Genomic DNA, 26,739 nt, shown 5'->3' on the forward strand with positions numbered 1-26,739 from the left:
GCTCAGTGAATACCTCAGGCAGCAGAAACCAGGAAGGACAGGGCCCTGCACGGTATGCACCACCAGCAGATAGAGGAGGTGGCTGATATGCGCTTTGAGTGCTCAGAAGAGTGGAAAAGCGCTATATAAGAACTAGTCCATTTACCATTTACCATATCCAGAAATCCTACCAGTGGCTGGACAAAGCTGGACTGAAAGACAGCACAGAGGCACTAATCATGGCAGCACAAGAACAAGCTCTGAGCACAAGATCCATAGAGGCTGGGGTCTATCACACCAGGCAAGACCCCAGGTGCAGGCTGTGTAAAGATGCTCCAGAGACAATCCAGCACATAACAGCAGGGTGCAAGATGCTAGCAGGCAAGGCATACATGGAACGCCATAACCAAGTGGCCGGCATAGTGTACAGGAACATCTGTGCCGAGTATAACCTGGAAGTCCCGAGGTCAAAATGGGAGATGCCCCCAAGGGTGGTGGAGAATGACCGAGCTAAGATCCTGTGGGACTTCCAGATACAGACAGACAAAATGGTGGTGGCCAACCAACCGGACATAGTGGTGGTAGACAAACAGAAGAAGACGGCCGTAGTGATCGATCTAGCGAATGACAGCAACATCAGGAAGAAGGAACACGAGAAGCTGGAAAAGTACGAAGGGCTCAGTAAAGAACTCGAGACGATGTGGAGGGTGAAGGTGACGGTGGTCTCCGTGGTAATCGGAGCAATCGGTGCAGTGACCCCCAAGCTAGCCGAGTGGCTCCAGCAGATCCCAGGAACAACGTCTAAGATCTCTGTCCAGTAGAGCATGGTCTCAGGAACAGCTAAGATATATGCTCTTATATACATTTATTTTTTCATAAATATATGAATATACGAAAAAATAAATGCTTAAAGAGTTTTTAAGCTGATGGCTGCACATTAGACCTCTGAAATTATAAACTGGATCCATTTAAGCCTTAGAATTACTCTCAACATTACAGTATTTTATACAGTTTCTAAATCAGATACATGGACAAGATAATACGTGCACTGCAATCTGGAGGACCAAAGTCTTGTCCTGTTTACTACTTCCACAGATTTCTCAGATTTCTTGAAGAGAAGGTTCATGGGTGGACATGCAAAAGTGTGACAGAAGAATATGCAAAGGATGGGATGAGGTGGAGACAGGTGGTGACCACCCTTAAATGGAGCAGCCAAAAGAAGTATAAAATGATAAAATCGAGAAACTGCAGTTTTCTGCTGACAAATATAATTCTTACTCAAGGTTCTTTATTATTTGTCACATGCATAGTTATACAAGTATAACACACAATGAAATGTAGCCTGACACGCTCCTCGACATGTGCAAAAAAATTATTCTTAACTAATTGTTTAGTTATGAGATGTTCCACCAAGTTCTTTCTTTTCCTTTTCTAGATCTTTTATTTCATGTAACATGGTGAGCTGTTTTGTTATTATTTCTTCAAAAGATATTAGATATATATATTGTATTTCATACCCATATGGAAAAGAAATAGTAAAAGATTTATATATATCTTTTCCATATGGGTACTCTTACTCATCACTCGTGATTTACTACGCCCCAGTTCTTATGTTTTATAACAATGATGCAGTCAGCTGTTTTCTGTCTGCCAGCTGACTGTTTCCAGTCCTCAAATATTTCTTTGTGATTCTGCAGACAAGATTGGACACCACAAAAAAACAATGGGCTGTGAAATGTCTGCCTGAGCAACCAGCTTATGTCTTGCTACTGTACCCACATGGTGTATGTTTAAATGAAGCTGTCACTTTATCAGCCCCCCTGCCTTTTGTTATGTTCTGCTTGAGAAAAAGGCATTCAGGGAGAGTTACAGCAGGGCGTTTCTGATTGAAAAATGCAGAAAATATAAAATATAAATATCAGATGTTTTTGATTAAAACACTTTTTTTCACAGCATTATGAGAGAAAAATTGGTTTTAATCTTTTTCCAAAACTTCTTTCAGGATGTTTGTTGCTGACATTATTACTGGTTATGATATTTGTCATGGAATTACCAAAGGCTTCTTTTCGTGCCCAAAGATGCATTTGAAATTCAGTTCAATTCAGTTTTATTTATACAGCACCAAATCACAACAACAGTCCCCTCAAGGTGCTTGATGTTGTAAGGTAGACCCTACAATAATACATACAGAGAAAAACCCAACAATCATATGACCCCCTATGAGCAAGCACTTTGGCGACAGTGGGAAGGAAAAACTCCCTTTTAACAGGAAAAAACCTCCAACAGAACCAGGCTCAGGGAGGGGCGGGGCCATCTGCTGTGATTGGTTGGGGTGAGAGAAGGAAGACAGGATAAAGACATGCTGTGGAAGAGAGACAGAGATTAATAACAGATATGATTCAATGCAGAGAGGTCTGTTAACACATAGTAAGTGAAGAAGAAACACCCAGTGCATCATGGGAATCCCCCAGCAGCCTATTGCAGCATAACTAAGGGAGGATTCAGGGTCACCTGGTCCAGCCCTAACTATATGCTTTAGCAAAAAGGAAAGTTTGAAGCCTAATCTTGAAAGTAGAGATAGTGTCTGTCTCCTGAATCCAAACTGGAAGCTGGTTCCACAGAAGAGGGGCCTGAAAACTGAAGGCTCTGCCTCCCATTCTACTGTTAAATACTCTAGGAACAACAAGTAAGCCTGCAGAGCGAGAGCGAAGTGCTCTAATAGGGTGATATGGTACTACAAGGTCATTAAGGTCACTATGTATTAATAGACCTCTCTGCATTGAATCATATCTGTTATTAATCTCTGTCTCTCTTCCACAGCATGTCTTTATCCTGTCTTCCTTCTCTCACCCCAACCGGTCGCAGCAGATGGCCCCGCCCCTCCCTGAGCCTGGTTCTGCCGGAGGTTTCTTCCTGTTAAAAGGGAGTTTTTCCTTCCCACTGTCGCCAAAGTGCTTGCTCATAGGGGGTCATATGATTGTTGGGTTTTTCTCTGTATCTATGAAGCGCCTTGAGGTGACTTTTGTTGTGATTTGGCGCTATATAAATAAAATTGAATTGAATTGAATTGAATTAAGATAAGATAAGAAAAAAAAAATGGTCAAAAATGACTCCAAGGTTCCTCACAGCGTCACTGGAAGCCAAGGTAATGCCATCCAGAGTAAGAATCTGGTTAGATACCATATTTCTAAGCCGAGTACAATAACCTCAGTTTTATCTGAATTAAGAAGCAGAAAGTTAGCGGCCATCCAGGTCTTTATGTCTTTAAGACATTCCTGCAGTTTAACTCATTGGTGTGTGTTATCTGGCTTCATGGACAGATAGAGCTGGGTGTCATCAGCATAGCAGTGTAAATGTATGCTATGTCTTCTAATGATGCTGCCTAAGGGAAGCATGTATAATGTAAACAGAATTGGTCCTAGCACTGAACCCTGTGGAACTCCATAATTAACCTCAGTGTGTGAAGAGGACTCTCCATTTACATGTACAAACTGGAGTCTATTAGATAGATATGATACAAACCACTGCAGCACAGTACCTGTAATACCTACAGCATGTTCTAATCGCTCTAATAGGATATTATGGTCGACAGTATCGAACGCTGCACTGAGGTCTAGCAGGACAAGCACAGAGATGAGTCCACTGTCAGAGGCCATAAGAAGATCATTTGTAACCTTCACTAAAGCTGTTTCTGTGCTGTGATGAGCTCTGAAACCTGACTGAAACTCTTCAAATAAACCATTCCTCTGCAGATGATCTGTTAGCTGTTTGACAACTACTCTAAATTAATACCAATGGTACTGAAAGTAGGTGTAGATAATGTTACATCTAATTTTATGACTCAAGTCACATTTCATAAATCACAAGTTCAGTTCTGACACAAAGTTTTGCTGCCTTTCTCTTTTCATTGTATTTTTTCTGCCCAGACATTGATGAATGCGAGGAGAATAACGGAGGCTGTGACCACTTCTGCCGAAACACTGTGGGCTCCTTTGAGTGCAGCTGCCAAAAAGGCCACAAACTTCTCACAGATGAAAGGACATGCCAAGGTCAGTCGCTCTCAGCTGCTAGTGACACAGTTTGACTTTTGTATATCACCAGCTGTGACAAAGTGCTGTGGCATTAGTGAACACAGTGAAGCATGGAAGGAAAATCACTGCAAAATAATTTATAGTATTATTCTGGATATATCATTTCCTGTTCTTTTTGTAAATAAAATTATTGTAATAAATTATGTTACTATTAGTATATTAGCAGTAGTGGCTTATGCATTTGTTTACCAGTCTGATCCTGTGAGAAGAAAAAAGTCTGGAAGGGCATCTGGCGTAAAATCAAACCTTTGTGAATAAGGCAACAACTGAAAGTAGCTTCTGATGCTTCTTCTTCTGTTGTTTTATTATAAATGTCAGGCTAAAAAGTCTGTTGCTTAACTGAAATGAGAGCAATGATATTGTGCAGCACTGTATATAAAGATCATAAAGTCACTTTGACCTCTCGTCAAGTGCAAAGATACAGTGTACTGGAACTACCTCCACTTCCTATAGTTGTGCTAAGTTAACATGCTACTGGACCTTTTGGCCTTTTGTTATCTCATCTGAACCTGTGGAAAGTTAAATACAAATACTTCCATAAAATCCAAATGTTTCTCAGAATGTAACGAATGTGCTTGTTGCAACAGTGTAGCTGCTTCGTCAGCTGGGTGTCTAGTCAACAGGCCTCCTTAGTGCTCATGCTTATATGACCAAAGGCAGATTCCTGGTTACAAGTCACAGCAAGTGAGACAGGAGGCAGGCAGACACAAAATGATTTTTTTATTAACAATTAAACCTTGAGGTACTTCTGCCCTCAGCCTCAAATTCCCAGGATGGAAAAACTGTGTACGCGGCGTGTTGGAGTAACTCTGCATTGCTTTTTGGAGTGTTTAAGAGCGTGGTGTTGAGTCCCGTCAGCCACATCACAGCACCACTCTCTACTTCTGACACACCTATGCCACTGTTTCGTGGCTCCGAATAGCTGCCCCGTCTAGCATGTTCAGCCTCAACATAACCTTAAAATGAAATATACTGTTTCATTCGTAAACATCTTCTGTGCTTCTGAGTAATTCCAGAGAAAGCTTCTGGTTATGCACTACATGCCAACTGTAGAGCATTTTCCAGACCTAGCTGAGAAACTTAAGCAGAAAGATTAGTTGTTTGCCACGGCTGCATCATTAGTTTCCACGAATGATTCCCTCCATTCTTACTGTTTATAAAGACGGGATATTGCCAGCACTTAAATAAACATCTAAAATAGCTATCAAAACACCTCATCATCACCAAGGGTGTATCTCACTGAAAAAACGATCACGCTCCAGACATCAGCGCTGCTTCATTCTATCCTAAATCACTATATGCAGCTCCTGTGTTCCCAGCTCGGTTTATTTAAACTCTAAACAGACGAGCTATTCCTACGTCCTGACATGGACGTTTGCCTGGAGTATTTACCGAGCCAACGTCCAGCCCTTAAAAACTTCCTCCATTATAACATGTTGTATTTTTAGCCTCTTTAAAGCCCCACAGAAAAGCCTGAAATAAACCAGGTGAGCCTAAAAAGCTGCCCTCCATTCCTGCTAGGTTAATAATATTTGGCGCAGGAGAAGTACACAAAAACACATACGCAGGCAGGCATGCGCACTCGTGCACACATATTCACACTGATGCAACAGTGAATGTGCCTCAGCCTCATTCCCGGGAAGTTTTTCCAGCTTTATTAGAATAAGTCTTGTCCTAGTTTAGTGTGGGACGCTTGAATCTGTTTACTCTAACGTGCACATTAATGACATGGCCTCTTCAGTACTTGGTGAGCACCCTGAAATGAGTCTTTGCCATCAGATTGTTGATAATCTACTCATTCCACTGACCTTTACTTCTATGCAGCAGGAGAGCCTTTGTATTCTCTTAGATCTATTTGACTGAACCTGTCCAGAGATGCACCAGCAGACTTTTGTGAAACTTTTGAAGTGGAAATACTTAATACCCTGAAATATTTGTCATCAGAATACAAATTTGTTTTGGATTTGAACAATCGCAGTCATTCTTCTCCTTAATTGACTGAACATTTGTCACTATCCTTTGTGAATCTCATGTTCTAGTAGCCCCGTGACAGGAAACAAAATGAATATTGTCTAATATTGATGACACCAGGCACACTTACATAGTAGCACCTTGTCAAACCCAAACCCTATAATACACCCTGACTTACCCTAATCGGACCATAATGTACAAAGTCAACATTGTATAAACTGTATTTAACAACACAGACCGCCAACTCATTAGATAAGCTTAGGTCAGTATGAAAGCAGCCGACAGAACGATGCTTTTAGTCTTTACCCTTTGAATGAATATCCAAAATAAAGGACACCATGCTACAAATTTAGGGTCATTTAAGGGCACATCATTTTTTATGAGAAGTGTGTATGAAGGCATATTATAGTGAGCAATCATGGGACTAACAGTTAGTATTATCTAGAAGGGAGTCGACACAAGAGACAGACTTAAATTAAAAAGAACTGATTAAAAATAAACTAACAAAAACAAACACAAGGCCAACATAGACTGATGTAAAGGGGGAGGATGAGAGAGCAATGCCTGACAGCTGATGGACCTGGTAAGACCCTCCCAGGTATGCTAGAGGGGTGGATGCTGGCTCAAAGAACGCATGCCCAGATGAATGGGGAAATGAGTGAATGAAGACATTCTGTATTATTACACTGTAGTATTACTTTGACTCATTTCCTCCTCACCTGTTGTGTCTTTTCGGTCTTTCTCAGACATTGATGAGTGCTCCTTTGAGAGAACCTGTGATCACACATGCATCAACTACCCTGGCAGCTTTGAGTGCTTGTGCAACAAAGGATACATCCTGTACGGTCTGACTCACTGTGGAGGTGAGTGTCAGCTTTCCCAGAGAAAGAGAAGAATACATGAAACACAACAAGATGATGAAACTGACTTTTTAACACAGTTTTTATCTAGTCTTAGACAATCGATAGGATCTGTTCGTTTGTGTAAAGGTGCAAAGAAAAGGAAACATAGAGACAGCAGGTAGAGTTGGAGGTGGCACAGTTGACGGAGCTGGAGTGACCACAATGGACAAGACTGGAAATGAGGATATCAGAGGGGAAACTAGGCCAGGCTGAGATGGTGTAGATATATTGGGCAAAGGGTGTTTAATATAGAGCTGGGAGGCACAGATGCATGGATGCAGTGAAGGAGGATATGTTAGGGATGATCTGCTGTGGTGACCCCTAAAGGGAGCAGCTGAGAGAAGAAGAAAAAGCAACAAGAGAACAAGACCTATGAATGAAGTCCATTTGTGAGTTAGACAAATCACATTTCATTGGAAATTACAGAAATCCCCCAACATCAAAACAATGACAGCAGAAGTGAGTAGCATTAATAATCTGTAACAGGGCCATTTGCCAAGATGTGCAGTGAGCTCTTCAGTATGATGTGTTTGCTTGTTGTGATGGTCAAAGATGACAGGCTCTATGGGGTGATCTCAGTGTGCAGTGCTTAGTACTTCCTTTGACCAGTACTAATGCTCGTCAAAGGAAGTACAGCTGGTAAAGTACTGGCAGAGCCGTGGGTGCAGAGGCTCCCTAATGCGTGACACAATAGCTCTAATCTGACAGAAGGCTAAAAACACAATGCTGTGTGTGCTAGAAAGGCATCAAGACACACAGGAAATCCAGCCTGCTGTGTAAGGGCTGTGTTTTATACAGGGAGTGCAGAATTATTAGGCAAATGAGTATTTTGTCCACATCATCCTCTTCATGCATGTTGTCTTACTCCAAGCTGTATAGGCTCGAAAGCCTACTACCAATTAAGCATATTAGGTGATGTGCATCTCTGTAATGAGAAGGGGTGTGGTCTAATGACATCAACACCCTATATCAGGTGTGCATAATTATTAGGCAACGTCCTTTCCTTTGGCAAAATGGGTCAAAAGAAGGACTTGACAGGCTCAGAAAAGTCAAAAATAGTGAGAGATCTTGCAGAGGGATGCAGCAGTCTCAAAATTGCAAAGCTTCTGAAGCGTGATCATCGAACAATCAAGCGTTTCATTCAAAATAGTCAACAGGGTCGCAAGAAGCGTGTGGAAAAACCAAGGTGCAAAATAACTGCCCATGAACTGAGAAAAGTCAAGCGTGCAGCTGCCAAGATGCCACTTGCCACCAGTTTGGCCATATTTCAGAGCTGCAACATCACTGGAGTGCCCAAAAGCACAAGGTGTGCAATACTCAGAGACATGGCCAAGGTAAGAAAGGCTGAAAGACGACCACCACTGAACAAGACGCACAAGCTGAAACGTCAAGACTGGGCCAAGAAATATCTCAAGACTGGTTTTTCTAAGGTTTTATGGACTGATGAAATGAGAGTGAGTCTTGATGGGCCAGATGGATGGGCCCGTGGCTGGATTGGTAAAGGGCAGAGAGCTCCAGTCCCACTCAGACGCCAGCAAGGTGGAGGTGGAGTACTGGTTTGGGCTGGTATCATCAAAGATGAGCTTGTGGGGCCTTTTCGGGTTGAGGATGGAGTCAAGCTCAACTCCCAGTCCTACTGCCAGTTTCTGGAAGACACCTTCTTCAAGCAGTGGTACAGGAAGAAGTCTGCATCCTTCAAGAAAAACATGATTTTCATGCAGGACAATGCTCCATCACACGCGTCCAAGTACTCCACAGCGTGGCTGCAAGAAAGGGTATAAAAGAAGAAAAACTAATGACATGGCCTCCTTGTTCACCTGATCTGAACCCCATTGAGAACCTGTGGTCCATCATCAAATGTGAGATTTACAAGGAGGGAAAACAGTACACCTCTCTGAACAGTGTCTGGGAGGCTGTGGTTGCTGCTGCACGCAATGTTGATGGTGAACAGATCAAAACACTGACAGAATCCATGGATGGCAGGCTTTTGAGTGTCCTTGCAAAGAAAGGTGGCTATATTGGTCGCTGATTTGTTTTTGTTTTGTTTTTGAATGTCAGAAATGTATATTTGTGAATGTGGAGATGTTATATTGGTTTCACTGGTAAAAATAAATCATTGAAATGGGTATATATTTGTTTTTTGTTAAGTTGCCTAATAATTATGCACAGTAATAGTCACCTGCACACACAGATATCCCCCTAAAATAGCTAAAACTAAAAACAAACTAAAAACTACTTCCACAAACATTCAGCTTTGATATTAATATTGCCTAATAATTCTGCACTCCCTGTATACTGAAGGTCATGGCGATGCATGTACTCTGCTGGTACCTGTAAAGGGCATGAACTGAATCACACAGCAATGGAAAAAGGTCATTTAATTTTTGAAAAGGTAGCAATTTATAATCTGTCCAAGGAGCCTGGATAGAAAAGGTTCTTGAAGACGTTTCACCTCATCCAAGAAGCTTCTGAGAACTAAAGACACAGGAAACATCTAAGCACAGAAGTAAGCTAATAACACTCAAGTGAAAGCAGGAAAAAATAGTGACAACACTGAAGCGCTTTGGTGTTCTGAAGGCAGATGTTTTCACCTTTAGCAGCTTTAGATATCACATGTACCTAAGAGGCAGTTACGCATGTACAGTAGGGAGAGAGGCTAGATTCTCTACAGTTTGAGGCAATGAAAAGACTTGTAAAATGGACAAAGAGTCCTTGAGAAATGTAAAACTTAGTCAAGATTTCGGGTTGATATGTGATTTGGAAAGGAGAACTTTGTAAGTAAATTGTACTCTGTGGGCGGAGTTTAGTGTCTTCTAGGGCCGTTAATCCTAGGGTGCTGGTACATGGCTGGTCTCTAAGGCTACGTTCACACTGCAGGTGAAAGCGCATCAAATACGATTTTTTTGACCCTATGCGACCATCTATCTGATCATGGTATGACAGTGTGAACGGCACAAATCCGATATTTTCAAATCCGACCTGGGTCACTTTCATATGTGGTCCTGAATCCGATACATATGTGATGTTTTAGAAAGCAACTGCTGTTTGATGGTCATGTCGCATTAAATCCGTCTTTTACGTCACTGACACGAGACAGACGCCAATTATCAGCGCCCAAGAAGACATGGTGAACGCTTCCTGGCCATCCAGTGAAACTCTTGGGAAGACAACGTGAACATTTTATTTGTACTGTATAATCTGCAGATTCTGACAGAAATCTGCAACTATCCTTTGAAGCAGCGCTCCTCTAAAACAGCAACAAGGATCATTATTAGGTTATTTACATTATTATGTAAATAACACAATAACTTAAAGCAAAAATTGGGAAACGTAAAGTCCGAAGTCTTTATATGAAGGCCATCAGTCACACAACACTGTTTGCTCTGGGTCTAAACAGACGTCTGTGTGTGACGTCTTCTTTTGCGCATGCGCCGCTTTGAGCGTTCACACTAGAGCGCGTTTGCTGTCGCATTTTATTTGTAGTGTGAACGAGCAGACAAAAAAATCGGATTTGATCAAAAAATCTGAATTGAGCATCAAGACCTGCAGAGTGAACGTAGCCTAACTCATTTCTCTTTCCTTTCATTTCCACTGCATGATGTCCAATAATACCATCCATCCATCCATCTATTGGCTTCCGCTTATCCTTTTCAGGGTCGCGGGGGGCGCTGGAGCCTATCCCAGCTGTCATAGGGCGAGAGGCGGGTACACCCTGGACAGGTCGCCAGCAGGGCCTGTCCAATAATACCCTCAAATATAAATAATAAGAGGGAGAGATTTAAATAACCCAAAGAACACAGAATGAAACTCCAGGATGAAGTCCATGTATAACTGCTGCTAAATTAACCTGAAACAATAGACAGAGTCTAAAATGACCTTTAAGCCGTATTCATCTGCAACCTTCCCTTAAAGAGCACTACGAGTGTTGCATAACTCAATCCATCAATTTTCCTAAGTGTTTATCCAGTTAAGAGTTGTGCTGGGAGTGAGGGGGTGTGGGTGGGGCGCTTGCCTGGAGCCCATCCCAGCTATTATAGGGTGGGAGGTGGGATACACCCTGTACAAATCGCCTCTCCTTCGCGGTGCATAAAATCCATTAGACGTGAAAGCTGAAAAGTGAAATGCCAACGCACGTGCTGTAATCCTGTCTTTGTCTTAGATATCGATGAGTGCAGCATCAACAACGGCAGCTGTGAGTACGGCTGCATAAACACCCAGGGCAGCTACGAGTGTGTGTGTCCACCCGGACAGAAACTCCACTGGAACAAGAAAGATTGCATCGGTAAGCACCAGCCCACACACACCTGTGTGTACATTTGTGAATGTGCGAGGCACGGTGGACAGATCACACAACAGAAGTGATATGACTCTGTACTCCTCAGAGGGAGTGAAATGTCTGCCCAATGGGAAGCCAGCACCGCGAGCCCAGCTAACCTGCATCAAGAGCGGAGGAGCTGAGGTCTGCTCACTGTCCTGCCCCTCCAATGCCCTCTTCCTCGCAGGTGTGCACAAACACACTCATGTTGGCGTCTCATGGCAGAACAGTGTTTCCTATTAATCATATATTTTTCTATTTTTGTCAGTGAACTTTTGGGGCTGTGATGTTCAGATTCGTACCAGGACGTGTTCTATATGTAGGAGCTTGGTTTTTTGGGTTTTCCTTTTCATCTGTCGACCACAAATGTTTAATGCTGACACAACTTATATTCATGCCTTCATTTTTTTTTCCAGTCCATTAAATGGTTGTTTGGTGCAAATAAATGTGTAATTGGAATCTGGAATCTGTAAATCTGTAAAGAAACTGATTGAAAAAATGAAGAAAACCCAAAGCAAACCTGCACTGAATATGTATTAAAAACAGGAAGGATCACAAACAAGTTTGCAGAAAGTCAGACAGGAAGGAGAGAGCAATTGTTAACCTGCTGTCAGCTTCATTTGTAGCTTCAAAATGATTAATTGTTCATCTAATCTATAACTAATCCTAAAAACTAAAGATTAATTAACAGTAATTCAATAGAGTTTTATTTATATAGCACAACAGTAAAATCTCTACATTAACATGTTGATTGCCATCGATGGTTTTTTATTCTGTCTCTGTAGCTGTATGTTGGAAACAGTCCTTTGTGCTGCTCTGGTGCAGCATGTGTTGCTGCCCTCTGGTGGTCTGTCTGTGCCATTCCCCTCTTGATGAAGCTTGTGCTCTTTAGTGCCATATTTGTGGATTCTTCAGGGGCCTCTGTGCTCAGACTGATGTGTTTTTCACTCTGAGAGGTTTTGTTGGCTTCACCCATCCTTCCTCTTTGCTGGCACCCCAGCCTCTCCTCCTGCAATAGTACTTAACACACATCTGTAAATCGATTGCATTCTTTGATCATGCCAATTTTTCCACAGCATGGCTGTCCCTTCGTTTTACTTGGCAGCTATTGTGTGAGAATGATGGATCGCTCTCAGGCATGAAGTGAAATATTTGTTTTTGTGTCTTTTATGAGTACATCTTAATTTAAGGAGGAATGAGCCATGTAAATTCCTGTGGCTGAAAGGAGCCCGGGCTCTTTTTTAATCCCTCACTTCCCCGTCCAAATGCATCTTTGTCTCTACGTGTATTAACAGAGAAAAGCATGGCTCATAGATCTTTCATCTGGGTCTTCATTTCACAATCAAAGGTCACATTTTTGTTTATACCACTAAACATCTACCAAACTTGTTTTAATAATGCTGACAACTGTGCCTTTGGCCATCCTATGAAACATACAACGAGAGTCCTAACCTGTTCTCATCATCAGGTTTTGGTTTTCTTTGGTCACTTAATCCTGTTCTGCGTTGTTGTTTCTCACAGACTCAGAGAACAGCTACACACTGAGCTGCGGAGTGCCCGTCCAGCCTGGTAAACCTCCTCAGAAGAGGAACGTCACCACGGCTTTACCCGCCTGTGCCGGTACAGTAAACATAATGGGACACAGTAGGTGCAGATCAGTGATGGGATTCTATGCTCCCTGCACATGTACTGACTCTACAAAATATTATTCTGGATTTGCTTCGTCTCCACTTGAGAAATTGTTTTTACACAAATTACTCATTAAATTCTGGTAGCATTTATTATTTTAGCACTTATCTTAATTGCAGGTAGTTAGGAGGCAGTAGCTGGTACATACTGAAAATACAACATCCATCCATAAATACATAATAATCCATACATAAATAAGCATAATTTACAACTACATGCAAGATTACTAACTGGCCTGAGACCACATTTCTGTTATGTTTTTGTCGCTTCATTGACCTTCCTGTTGAATTTGGAATTTAGCTTAAAATCTTGAATGATCAGGTCCTGTCATATCTCAGTGTATTATACTAACAGAGGAGTTTACTCTGCAGGTTTACTGGTGACTAAAGTTTCCAAAAGTAGAGCGGGAGGCAGAGAGTAACAAAATGAAAGAACAGGATATGTTATGAGTTACCAAATATAACGAAATAGCTCTAATTAAATGCTGCAGTAAACTGCTGGGGGCTTCCCATGATGCACTGAGCAAGTTCTTCTTCACTTGCCTCTTTTTCACTCTGAGTTTGTTCACACACTTAACCAGACCACAAACAAGCAACTGAGATTATACACACAACAAATGTGCAACAAATAGCAAATGAGCAGTTATGTGATGGCTGTAGCGTCCTATAAATGATCAAATAAAGAGTTGATTTGTAAAGTGATCTTGAGGTAACAGCTTGTGTTGTTCTGTATGAATAGACACGTTGGCACCACCCATCAAGCAGAAGGCCAGGTTTAAGATCAAAGATGCCAAGTGTCACCTGAAGCCCCGCAACAAGGAGAAACACCGAGACGTATCCAAGCAGAACATCCAAGGTAATGAACTGTCATATTTAAACAGCAGCATCTGGCACTGATATTATACTGGCGTTTATAGCCCACTCTAAATTTGATCTTCTTCACTGTTTTTGGTTGCCTGAAAGGAGGCCAGTTCCCCTGCACCGATGACTGCCAGGTAACGTTTGTCAACCTCAAGTGTGACTCATCTAAGAAGCGCCGGCGAGGACGCAAATCTCCTTCAAAGGAGGTTTCACACATTACCGCTGAGTTTGAGATGGAGATGAAGGAGGAAGATGCCTCAGGTGTGGTGATCCTTCTTAACTCTGCTTTAAATATAATCGACACAAAAACATTAAATCTACAGAGAAATCAAATATTTATGATCGAAATGTGGTCTGAATGTTGTTTCCTCAGAGTCGTGTAACGTGGACTGTGTGCGGGAGAGAATGAAGCAGAGGCTGCAGAGTGCCATGAGGACACTCAGAAAGTCCATCACCAAACAGCAGTTCTACATCCAGTTCTCTGGGACCGAATATGAAGTGGCCCAGAAGCCACCTAAGGCGGCAGAGGGTGCTGAGACCTGCAGCACAGGACAAGTCCTCAGAGATGGAAAGTGTGGTATGTTTGCAGCTGAAAGAGTTGACTGGGTGTTACTGTTTCATCAGGATCTATCGATCTAACTTGTGTATTTCTTCTCAGTGAGCTGTGGTGTGGGGACATTTTATAGTGGGGAGCAAGAGCAGTGTGTCCAGTGTCCCCCTGGTACATACCAGGACACGGTGGGACAACTTTCCTGTGAGCCATGTCCCAGTACTGAAGGACAGGGAATCGCTGGTGCCAAGAATGTATCCCAGTGTGGAGGTAATTCCCTATCCCATTTTTTCCTCACTAATACTGAGATTGTTTCCATTTTATAATGTCAGAAAATCTGGATATTAATATTAATGTTGTAGAAAGAAGAAATGAAAACCAAAAAGAAAGTTTCTCCTCTATCATCCCCTCAGGTCAGTGTCCAGTTGGTCACTTTTCTGATGATGGGTTCCGCCCATGCCAGCCCTGCACGCTGGGCTTCTACCAGCCAGAACCAGGCCGTGTCCTGTGCTTCCCCTGTGGAGGAGGCCTCATGACCAAGTATGAAGGATCTGTGTCCTTCAGGGACTGTGAGGCCAGAGGTGTGTCTTTTGTTCTTTTTGTGGTTTATTTTGAAGGTACTTGTCAGAATTGCTTTTATAGTGCAAGTTCAGTTCAAATAATACACAACAATAAACAACACAATTAAAATAGAAGTGCCAGAGGCGACCAGTAAGGACGGAGTTCCCTGACAGTGTGCCAGAAACATTTGATCAAAGTCTTGTTTCACGACTTTACCAAACTTCTTTTTGGTGCAAACTGATTTTGTTTAGTGAGTGTGCGGTTCAGTGTTTTCTTTGTGTGTCTGCTCTTTAATAGAGTTGTACTGTGTGCACACTTACCCCTTACCTTTCCTCAGTGCACTGTGCTCCCGGGCATTACTACAACTCCAGTACCCACCGCTGCATCCGGTGCCCAGCAGGCACCTACCAGTCAGAATCCAGCCAGAACTACTGCATCACCTGCCCGGGCAACACCACCACCGACTTCGATGGTGCTACCAACGTCTCCCAGTGCAAAAGTAAAGCTGCCCACTATTACCCATTGTGGTTGATAATGAGAAGTATATCACAATATTGTTGGCATTGGTTTAAATACTCCAAAGGGTTTCTACAATTTTGTCCTTAGACCAGGTGTGCGGAGGGGAGCTGGGAGAGTACACAGGCTACATTGAGTCTCCTAACTACCCTGGAGATTACCCATCCAACGTGGACTGTGTGTGGATGATAAATCCACCACACAAGAGACGCATCCTCATTGTGGTGCCAGAGATTTTCCTCCCCATTGAGGATGAATGTGGAGACGTGCTGGTCATGAGGAAGAGCGGTAAACAGAAATATGAATGTACAGAACTGATGAACTCGTTGACTTCACGTTTCTTTAAATGAAGATGCAAAAGTGTGCCTGCTTGTGTTTGTTGCACAGTGGTAGGGTTGGCAGTGCCTGTAAGAAAGTATATGGCACTGTGGTTCTTTCCTAAATGCTTACCTGTGAACAGTGACTTTAATGACGCTGCCATGACATGCACATGTGTCCAGTGGCACAGTATGTCATGCTGTCACACCTGAACTGTTTATCATTCATTTCAGACTGGACCGATTTAAAGATCAGCTTTTTTTCTAGAGCTTTAGGTCATTCCACATGCTCCAAGAAAAACAAGCTCTAGAAGATTCTAACTGTGCTGTGTGCTGTGTCTTCAGCCCATCCCACCTCCATCACCACTTACGAGACGTGTCAGACCTACGAGCGACCCATCGCCTTCACCTCCCGCTCCCGTAAGCTCTGGATCCAGTTCAAGTCCAACGAGGGGAACAGCGGCAAAGGCTTCCAAGTTCCATACGTCACCTACGATGGTGAGTCAGCTTCATCGCAGTTCAGCGACAGCCAACCTTAAACAATCTTACAGCTTTTTATTTCACTGCGTTGCGTATTTTCACCCACTGATTTAACCCTGTTATGCTGCAGAGGACTACCAGCAGCTGATAGAAGACATCGTGCGGGATGGCAGGCTATACGCCTCTGAGAATCACCAGGAGATTCTCAAGGTATGCATGTAATGTGATCATATTACCAGCTGATCTTTGTTCCAAGGTCACACTAACATATAAGGTAAAAAAAAGTCATCACCTCATAAGATGGGTCCAGTATGCTGACAGTCTTTGTATCTTTATTCTCCCCACAGGACAAGAAGCTGATAAAAGCCCTATTTGATGTGCTGGCTCACCCCCAGAACTATTTCAAGTACACAGCAGCAGAGTCCAAAGAGATGTTCCCTCGTTCTTTCATCAAGCTGCTGCGCTCCAAAGTCTCCAGGTTCCTACGACCATACAAATAGACAGGCCCGTCTGCGGTCCTGGTCAACAACCCTGACATCCTGCATCATTCCAAATCCAGCAAACTAAATGTAACCCAAACCCCCATCCCACTTCTGCCCTGCCTCTGTCTATTCATCCATGTATATTTGAGCTTTCTAACTCGTAAGACATCACTAACAATGGAGCTTTCTGTACAAGGTTTGACCGATAGAGGTTTTTGAAGGCCAGTATTTATATTTTTATACTGTATATTGTATTGATATATTCTTTCTTAAATTTGGAGATTTTGCACTGAACTGTTAATTACCACAGGCATGCTATCTGAGTAAGGGTTTATCTGGCAGTAACAATGAATACATATTTTTCAGCAGAAACAGTACAGTAACTATGGTAATTTACTAATTTAGTAAAATCATCTGGCAAATATTTCCTTCCTCTGAATGTTTTATAGAATGTATATAAAGTGGTAATCAAGTGGAGGATGTGCAGCGAAACAGCAGTGTCCCAACCTGTAGGTAATGGTACATCCCACATGTCAGTTTGTTTCATCTGCGGGAGACCCCCATGCCCACCGCCAAAAAACTGAAATATTATGCGCAGCTTCGTGGAAAAAAGACGACTCGGTCTATCGACTAGTCTTTCCTAGTCTGTCAGTGCTAGGCTAACCAGCCGTAATCCATTCCTCCACTGTATTCTGCTTACAACATGACCTTTTCCATCTTTGTACTGTTTTATAGTCTAGCTGATCAGGCGTAAAAAGACCTGCAACTGTACGTCTCTCGCTAAGAGTTAGACTAAAGCCCGAATGCAGAACCCTGTGAAGGTGCAAGGGTGTTATTCCCTGTCAGACTACTTCAAATACAAAATCCTCCAAGGTTATGAGAACATAACCAACACAGGCAAACATGTTGCCTACTCCAGCTTTAACAAAACCTCATCTTCTCATCCAACTCAAAAACAAAGCAAATTTATCAACATGTAGCTGTTGTTTAAAACATGCATATTAAAAAACTCTAAAGTCATCTAAAAGTCTGAATCCGCATGCTATTACACAGCAGCACTTAACAAAAGGCCAGCATCAGCTACCCAATATATCGGTCAAACTCTGTTTCTTCTTTTCTCACAGTCATTTCCCATTGTTTGCACATTCTCTAACAACTGTATTCTACAGTCTTCCTATTTGCTTTCTGTGTTGTTATGTCCTTTTTTAATATTTATACTGAACATTTTGGAACTTGCAGAGGGGCGCGCAGATGTTTTAAAAATGATCTGCGAACAAGCGTGTGGACATACACAGGTGCCCACGCAGAGCACAGCCTGAACTGGATTTCTTTATTGGCCCTGTCGTGCACAAGACAGAGATGAGAAAACAATCAGTGCACTTAAATCAGAAAAGTGGTGACATCTAAATCCTTCCACTCCAGTGATGCTTTATCCACTGGGGAAAGATTAAATTGGGCAAATTGCAAAATCTACATTGTAATTTTGAGATGAGATAAAACTACCTGCAAGTAACAGATTGTTACGTTATAGAGAAATGTACCTGGTGTAACTAGTATTTGGAACTTTCATTGCACTTGAATTTTATATTTTAAACTGTAGGGGAAAGGATCTAAGTTACATGTTTTGTTACCTTTTTGTGTTATGTGCCTGGTGTGGTGGTGATAGGAAAAAGAAGCAGCTGTGTCTCCTGTGCTTCCACTCTGTAGCTTGCAGTTACCCTCAAATTTGTCTGAATAACACACACACACACACACACACACACACACACACACACACACACACACACACACACAGAGAGAGTTAGGTAGGCTGAAGCATCTCAAAGCCTTCGACTGTAGAATAAACTGAAACGCATAGAAATACAGTGCAAGCGCTGGATTAGCCAGCCATGCCGCCATCGCTACAGTACGTGTTTCCACTCCCCCAGTCCTACTTTAGCCCTCAAATACGTTATATAGCTGCCAGAGAGAAGAAGTGTCTCTGTAAACGCTTCTTGCATGATGGCATTATACATCACAATATCTACAAGTTTCTAAAATGACTTCAAACAGATGCGCACTTTTCCATTAAACAGGAAATGTGAGTATACTATACTTTTCTTTTATAACAAACTAAACGTTTCTGTGTCATTCCCATTGTTACTAATATATAAACTCCTATACCGCATATTGAAGATGGACTCTACATCTGCACACTGAGACTGGAGTTGAAAAGCGAGTCAGGAGTGAGTGGAGTGTTGGTCTGAAGGTGAATGTAGTGGCGCAGTCGGAAAGAGAAGCATCTCTTGCCCGAGCGTTTGTAGCAACTACAGCTTCACTGAACTTATCTGTGTGTAATTCTGTTCAACAACATGCATGCTGATGGTAAAAATGTAAAATCCCTTATCAGTGCTGACATTTTTTTAGAGACTAATGTCCTGTTACCTGTGTCATTCTAGTCTTTGTGCTGGGCACAAGGAAGATAAGGGATAGCCATCGCTAAATTGGAGCTTGTCACACTGACGTTCAAATAAATTACCACCTTGATGGTTTTGCTACTTTTGTTCTCAAACACAAATCACTGCTGAGTATTTTTCAAAGTAGAAGCTACGAAACCTTCAGTGCACTATGACAGTTAACTTTACTTGATATAAACTTGCATGGCGTGCAGTTTGCTAGCATGGACCATTTTGAAACTCAGAGCACAGTTACTCAACAGTTTCAGATCTTTTAGTTTCAAATTTGCATTGCCTGTAACAGTCTGTGGAGTGACTTCAGTGTGAATGTCGCAGATAAAATCCAAAGTATTACTTGATGCTCCCTCAGTGTCAACAGTATTACTAGCTAACTTTAAAGCTAAGGAAAGCTAGGATGAGCCAGCTAGTGGCTATATTATGTATCATGTGTATGTGTCTCTGTTAGTGGGTGTGCTGCATTAGCTGTTAGCCAGTGAATGCCATTTGTCCTCAATGAAATTACTGGGTCAACACGTGAAGGAGCAGTCAATAAAATGTAACTGTTTCATTTTCTGGATCCAAGTCATTATCACAAACAGCGCAGAAACCAATTCAATGATCTATTAGAATCGATGGTACAAACTCGTTAGTTACTACTTAGCTGTGACCAGCATGTTTGTCTTTGATGTTCCAAAAACACATTTTCTTGAATGTACGCCACAATACAAGATATTACAAAAACTACAATGATGGATTTTTAAAGTCTGAAAGTTGATTTTCATAGTGCTCTGAAATGAAACCAGAAGGTAGGAAATCAATGAAAAGACTTTTGCTTTGAAAAACAGTATGCATTTTTGTGAACTACTTGTAATTAATGGGCTGAAGCAAAACCTGCAGTATGGTCCTGCATGGCACTCACCTGGGATAAACTGGTCAAAGTTTAGGGTTTTTGTCCAGAATTAATTTTTTTATTTTTTTTTTAAAGTAAGGAAAATAAAAAATCTATTTTTGCATTGGCTGAGAATCATCCCTGTAAGACAGCTACATGTGGAAATACAGTGTGTCCTCAAGGCTGTTCTCACCAAAATCATTGTGTAATTTCCCAAATTAGTCGTTTTGTTAGATATTCAGCTCCATACTGCGGTACGGCCTCCTTCTTGTTTGAGGTGGGTCCTGTTCATTATGAGTGTTATGGAAAATATATGAAATGCTCTAAAAATTTATAATTGTTTTTTTCTGAGAATGTATTCGGTTGTGAGTGGGTGTACGAATGTGGTTTATGAGTGTCAACAGAACGTGTGCGCTGCGTGACTGATTCTTTGTGTGAGTCTTTGTGCTGGGTGCCTGTGATAGAAACAGAGGTTGTGTATGTGTACTTTAGTCCATTCTGTAGAGGAATAATTTTAACGTTTGTGTTAGTTGGTTGTATCCAAAGAGAGAAACTGTAACGCAGTGGTGTGCCATTGTTTAGTCCATGAAACTCCAGTACTGAACAAATTAAATAAAATAGTAGCAGAAACCCGATTTGACTTGTCTCGTTTCTGACTGCGTGTGGAATCTTCAGTCGAACAGACTCAGAGGAGAAACGCTCCTATCCGCTCATCTCTTATCTCAGATGTGCTTCTACGTGCTATTGGCACAACCGTCTTCCGGTACACTACCGGAAAATTTAGCTGACACTGCTAATACTGCATTTATCATCAAGTGAAACAATCTGTGCCGCAGATCTGGACACTACATCAGAAATACGCGTCACCATCATCCACACACTATTCCAATTTTATTCAGAGAGGGAGGTGAGATACTTTCATTTTTGGGGGTCTCAGAAATTTCCAGTTTCTCTTTAAAAGCTTATCAGATGAAAAATCCAATAATTAAAGCAATGTACAGCCTGTTAAATATAACTCTTACATATTGTCCCACCTACTCCTAATACATGCATTAATTTAAATCGTGTTAATAATGACCTCTTTTGAATTCAAAGCAGAGGGAGTTAACAATGTCATTTGTTTTTGTAACAGACAAAAAGTTACAGGTTGGGTGGATGTCCTTTGTGAGAGTTATAACTAAACTGATTCCAGTATTTTAACTTGATAGCATGATGGCCATACACTGTAGCTGCTATATTACAGAATCAGACAGTGTAAAGAGGTGGTGGTGTGAATGCTGGAAGTGAGGTTATTTCTATACAGTAAGAGAGGATCACATCCATTCCTCTAGAATCAAACCTTTAAGTTGCCTCATAATTACAGTGCCTTGCAACTAACAAAACAACTTCTTTTTTATAAAGCAGCAAACTATTTTCCAGGCTAAATGATGAGCTTCCAAATTAAAGAGAGGTGTGCAGGACTTGTGGCATACAGTGATGCTGCAACAGTCAGCTGGTACATCAGCTGCTCTATGCTGATGCTGCAGCAGCTGGACACTATTCTCAGCTTCCACCTCTGTGACAGTTCGTTCCTACACAGGAAACAAGTCTATGCTGGATTTTGTCCAACTCTGCACAAACCGAAATAGCCCAGTAGGGGGCACTCAAAGATCTTTAGGTGTTTGGTTTTCTTCTTGTGCATTAAACTCCAAAGTAATGAGGTAAAAGTTACTTTTGCATACAACAGCTTGTGGATTTACTGACTGGGAATAAAGAACAGAGTATGTGGGCAGTTTTATTTTTCTTACCATTTTTCTTACCACGGCTTCATTGTGATTGTTCAAGTGCATTTTCACTTTTTTTTTCTTCCACAACCAGCTGTTACCATTGTTTTGTAACTGGGGCTGGAAATCTGGCATACAAACTGGCATTTGCCTGGTGGGCCTACGCACTGGGCCAATTGGTCGATATAATTTTTTTCCTCTTTGTTGTTATAATCATGCAGCTTACAGGATGGCGTGAAAGCCCCTTAAGCACTGACAGCAGCCCACTGGTTCAGTTTTACTACTGACAGTAGATTGCCCAATTAAATCTCTTAACACAACCGGCCTCTCCCTAACCTTACCTGTGTGCTCGTGCACCTTGTGTAACACAGTTTAGTGTTGAAGTGGATCATACAGATAGACAAGGGGAAAAAAGGTGGATCTGCTACGACAGAAAACAAAACCAGAAATATAAGGAGCAAAAGGTGGAATGAACATGGTCAGGAAATAGATTGAGATGTAATGGGGAAGGCTTTAGGACACAAGGGATCAAAGGGAGGAAGTAGCAGCAAGTGCTCTTCTTCTCTCTTTAGATTTAGCTGCCATTCACACGCATTGTGATTATTTTGCCCTACAGCAGAGATTCAAGGTACAGATGCTTTTTTTAAGTCAGCTCTTTTTAATTAAGTTTGATGAAATGTGTCTGATGTTTATTGTACATTGCTTTTTAGTAGTGATTAAGAGGACAATAATTAAGTTGTGTAGTAAACATAGCAGTGAATTGGAGGTGTGGTAATTCAATACATTCAACAGATAAAAATGTGTTATTTATGCACTGACATGTAATTTATATCAGAGCAGGCTGCACATGAGATTGTGTTACTGTTTTCCTTTTCTCCTTTTGTTGCTCTTCACTGCTTTATTTTAGAGTAAGAGTTGCATTTTAAAACAGATTCTTTTGCATTTGGGTTTGCTTTTATGTTAACTGGCTCAGGTGCAGCATTAGTTGGGCAATGTGCAATCCCGGAGCTGGGACTCACACAATATAGAAATTAGGCCTTGCATAGGTGCTTTTGGTAAACTGATTTGCTGTGTCGGCTAAGATGAACAGGCACATGGCTCAATACAAAAGCAGGGCACAGAGAGGGATGGACAAGAATACCAGAGGCGCAAAACACCAGCTGCTGGTAGACCGAGCAGTCAGCTGAGACTGCAGGACCAGGCTGACCAACCTGTGGATTGATTACAAGAAGGCCTATGACTCAATGCCCCACAGCTGGAACCTGGAATGCCTGGAACTATTCAAGATCAACAGGACCCTGAGAGCCTTCATCAGGAACTCAGTGGGGATGTGGCGTACAACACAGAGGCCAACTCCAAGCCCATAGCACAAGTCACCATCGAGTGTGGGATCTACCAAGGAGATGCTCTGTCCCCACTGCTGTTCTGCATAGGCCTGAAACCCCTCAGTGAGATCACTGACAAGACTGGCTACGGATACAGATTATGGAATGGAGCCTTCATCAGTCACCTCCTGTACATCAGGTACCCTGATGGGATGAAAAAAAAAACTGGCCAAAGGAGGAGATAGAAGCCACTGACATCAAGACAAAGAGCTCCTGACCCTGAGCATGTATGCTAAGCAAAAGGAAGGAGGCCGGGGACTGGTTAGTGTAAGCATGTGGTTAATATAGAATAAAAATAAATGATGTTTAATCATTAATCAAAATTAATCCACAGTTCCCCTGTGATCAATCTGCATAAACATTTTAATTGTTTGACAGCACTAATATATATATTATATATCAGTGTATACTTCCCTATTAGCATATAGGCTTTTTAAAAGTTGAGCCTGTGCTAAAGGAAAACTGTTCAAATTCTCTTTGAATTTAAGCATTTAACATTCTTTGTGTTTATTCTGCATTTACTCATTATATTGCATAAATGTCAGTTACAAGCTTTTTAAATAAAGTTGAAAAAATTTAATTACAGCCAGACTATTGATCAAGTAATTGTGATCAATCGCGATTAATTATAGAAAATTGTGAGATCAGTTAATCAGATAATTTTTTTTTTTTTTTTTTTTTTTTCAATCTATTGACATCACTAATATATACGTGTGTGTGTGTGTGTGTGTGTGTGTGTGTGTGTGTGTGTGAGAGAGGACTAACAAGAAAAAGAAAAACAGTAAAAATACTCTTAAACAGTCACATCATGACAGTTCATACAGTCGTGTGAAAGAAGTGTTTGCCCCCTTCCTGATTTCCTATTTTAGTAATAAACACCTACATTTAGAAAGTGTGTGTTGCATACTTGTGTCATCTTTGTCTAATATTTAAATTTACTTGATGATCTGAAACAAAATAGGAAATCAAGACGATAGCAAACACTTTTTCATGCCACTGTATGTCTAATCTTTAGCATCTCTAATTTTCCTTTTTTTGTATTCTTTATTATTGTTATCATTTTTATTTGATTAACAAAGCACAGTGAAAGCCATGGGGTGTAAGAAAACAGTAACATTATTAAATACTAGATAACTAGAACTGCCCATATAGTCTGTGTGTTATTAGTATTGTTATAGTCGTATTTCCACCAGCTGTTGCAAAAATAACTTTTACCACAGTCACTTTAAGTGACCTTGACTCATTATGTGAATTCTAAGTGTAGTTGTGAGAGGTGATTTCTCAAATTAGTACGTTATTACTACTGTGTTACAGAACAATGCAATCCCCTATTAGCTCCAATGACATTCTAACTGAATATAACCAATAAACTGGCTGAAGCCCAGAAAGTGGTGAAAATCACACATAAACATGAATCCCTTGTCTTAGATTCACTTTCCTGTTATGTGGCAAAAGAAAGCACTGAGCATGATTATGCAGGGACTGTTGTAATGATGGACCGCTGTCAGGGACCAAGCAGTAAAGCATAAAGGACACCGGTGGTTTTAATTCAAAAAACCGGTTTTATTGACCCAAAAATATGAAAATATATTTAACAAAGCCAAAACTTAAACAGGCAGACCAATAAAAGGTCAACTCAATAGACTAAACTCAAGATAATAATTAACAAAACCTCAAACAAACATATGGTAAACTGACCTGCTGAAATGACACACAGGGGGACTTAAATACTGGTTTAGCTAAACCAAATGACACACACGGGGGAAAACAAGATGGCTGCCATATAACCAACTAATACAAAACATTTAAACAAACATGAAACACCCCCCAGGCAATGAAGCATGTGGTGCAATCCAATTAGGCTGTCAGCAGTACTTCAGGTCTCCCAGCCCTTTGCCAGACAGGAGAAGCCAACCCCCAGGTAACTCAAACAAAGAAAGATGTATTAATATAACATAAAACAGAACTTTGACCTTGCAAGGTTAATATGTGTGCACGCCATATAAACATTGGAAGGTGTGATGGAAAAATGAATACATTTAATAAAGAAACGATATTGAACAATAAATAGAATATTTTAAAGTAGTGACTGTAAATTAAACTAAAGTGAATCAACGGGTGATGAGGTGTGGAGCTTACCATGTGTGGCATGCCATCACACACCTCCCCTCTTCAGAGCTCTCGCTGGAACAGCGAGAGAGATAGTCAGCAGTAAGGTTCTCCTTGCCTGGTACGTGGTGGACAGTGAATCGGAATGGCTGTAAGGCCAGGTACCAGCGGGTAATTTGCCGATTTGTGTCCTTCATCTGCTCAAGCCACTGTAGTGCTTTGTGATCAGTTTCCAAGGTGAAGTCTCTTCCCAGTAGATAGTAGCGGAAGGAGTCCAGGGCCCACTTGAAGGTCTCCTTCTCTACTGTGGAATACCGAACTTCCCGTGGAAACAGTTTCCGGCTGATGTAAGCCACTGGATGGCGGCCTTCCATGGTTTCCTGAAGGAGGACAGCTCCCAGGCCCCGATCTGAAGCATCAGTCTGTAATATGAATGGTTCATCAAAGTTGGGACTGTACAAAACCGGTTGCTTACTTAGTGACTGTTGTATGTCATGAAACGCTGCCACTGCCTCCTCTGTCCACTGGATGTAATTGGGGGAACGTGATCCCGTCAGGTCTGTGAGCAGAGCTGCCCTGTTGGAGAACTGAGGGATGAAACGACGGTAGAAACCTGCCATGCCCAAAAAGGATCTCAGCTGCTTCCTTGTTTGGGGCAGGGGGGATGATTCCATGGCCTCGATTTTGCTGACTTGTGGCCTGATAACCCCCTTGCCGATGACATGGCCCAGGTATTCTGTCTCAGCAGCGGCGAAAACACACTTTGACGGATTCACCGTCAACCCAGCTGAGTGCAGGTGGTCCAGAACAGTTCGCAGGTGTTCCACATGCTCCTCCCAGGTGTTGCTGTGGATAACAATATCATCCAAGTAAGCAGCAGCAAAGTCAGAGCAGTCATGTAATACCTGATCCATCAGCCGTTGGAAAGTTGCTGGAGCTCCATGTAGTCCAAATGGCAAGACTGTAAATTGGAAAAGCCCCCATGGTGTTCTGAATGCTGTGAACTCTCTGGACCGTTGAGTGAGTGGGACCTGCCAGTAACCCTTACACAGATCTATTGTGGTCAGGTACCTTGCTTTTCCCAGACGTTCAAGTAGATCATCAATTCTTGGTGTCGGGTAGGAGTCAAACATGGATATGGAGTTCAGGTACCTGAAATCAATGCAGAACCTCATACTCTCATCCTTTTTGGGTACCAAGACCACAGGGTTGCACCATTCACTCTTAGATCTTTCAATGATCCCTAGAGATAGCATCAAATCGATTTCCTTCTTCAATGAAGGCAGCAGACGTTCTGGGATCCTGTAACTTAATCGTCTCACAGAGGCACCTTCTCGTACCACAATATCATGTTCGACAATGTCAGTTCTCCCTGGATTCTCTTGAAAGACTGCTGATTTACACATTTCTCTCACCTGCTGCTGCTTGTCCTCTGGGAGATGGCT

At 41.8% G+C, this 26,739-nt stretch overlaps 1 protein-coding gene across 2 annotated transcripts in view; it reads left to right on the plus strand.

Annotated features, from left to right (window-relative positions):
* Positions 1–20,666, plus strand: part of scube1 (signal peptide, CUB domain, EGF-like 1) — a 120,996-nt gene extending 100,330 nt beyond the window's left edge. For both annotated transcript variants that reach the window (XM_085436505.1, XM_085436506.1), the window contains 15 exons: positions 3,906–4,028; positions 6,788–6,904; positions 11,103–11,225; positions 11,326–11,445; positions 12,780–12,878; positions 13,686–13,802; positions 13,910–14,068; positions 14,181–14,384; positions 14,466–14,627; positions 14,771–14,938; positions 15,256–15,417; positions 15,525–15,722; positions 16,097–16,249; positions 16,362–16,441; positions 16,579–20,666. In XM_085436505.1, coding sequence (XP_085292631.1) covers positions 3,906–4,028; positions 6,788–6,904; positions 11,103–11,225; positions 11,326–11,445; positions 12,780–12,878; positions 13,686–13,802; positions 13,910–14,068; positions 14,181–14,384; positions 14,466–14,627; positions 14,771–14,938; positions 15,256–15,417; positions 15,525–15,722; positions 16,097–16,249; positions 16,362–16,441; positions 16,579–16,731 — 2,138 coding nt within the window. In that variant the 3' untranslated portion in view covers positions 16,732–20,666. The remainder of the gene's footprint in view (positions 1–3,905; positions 4,029–6,787; positions 6,905–11,102; positions 11,226–11,325; positions 11,446–12,779; positions 12,879–13,685; positions 13,803–13,909; positions 14,069–14,180; positions 14,385–14,465; positions 14,628–14,770; positions 14,939–15,255; positions 15,418–15,524; positions 15,723–16,096; positions 16,250–16,361; positions 16,442–16,578) is intronic.
* The last annotated feature ends 6,073 nt before the right edge of the window (positions 20,667–26,739 follow it).

This window comes from Copadichromis virginalis, linkage group LG17 (genome assembly GCF_057382275.1).
Source record: "Copadichromis virginalis isolate Kocher_CV1m ecotype Utaka linkage group LG17, C_Virginalis_male_GT1.1, whole genome shotgun sequence".
Lineage (NCBI taxonomy): Eukaryota > Metazoa > Chordata > Actinopteri > Cichliformes > Cichlidae > Copadichromis > Copadichromis virginalis.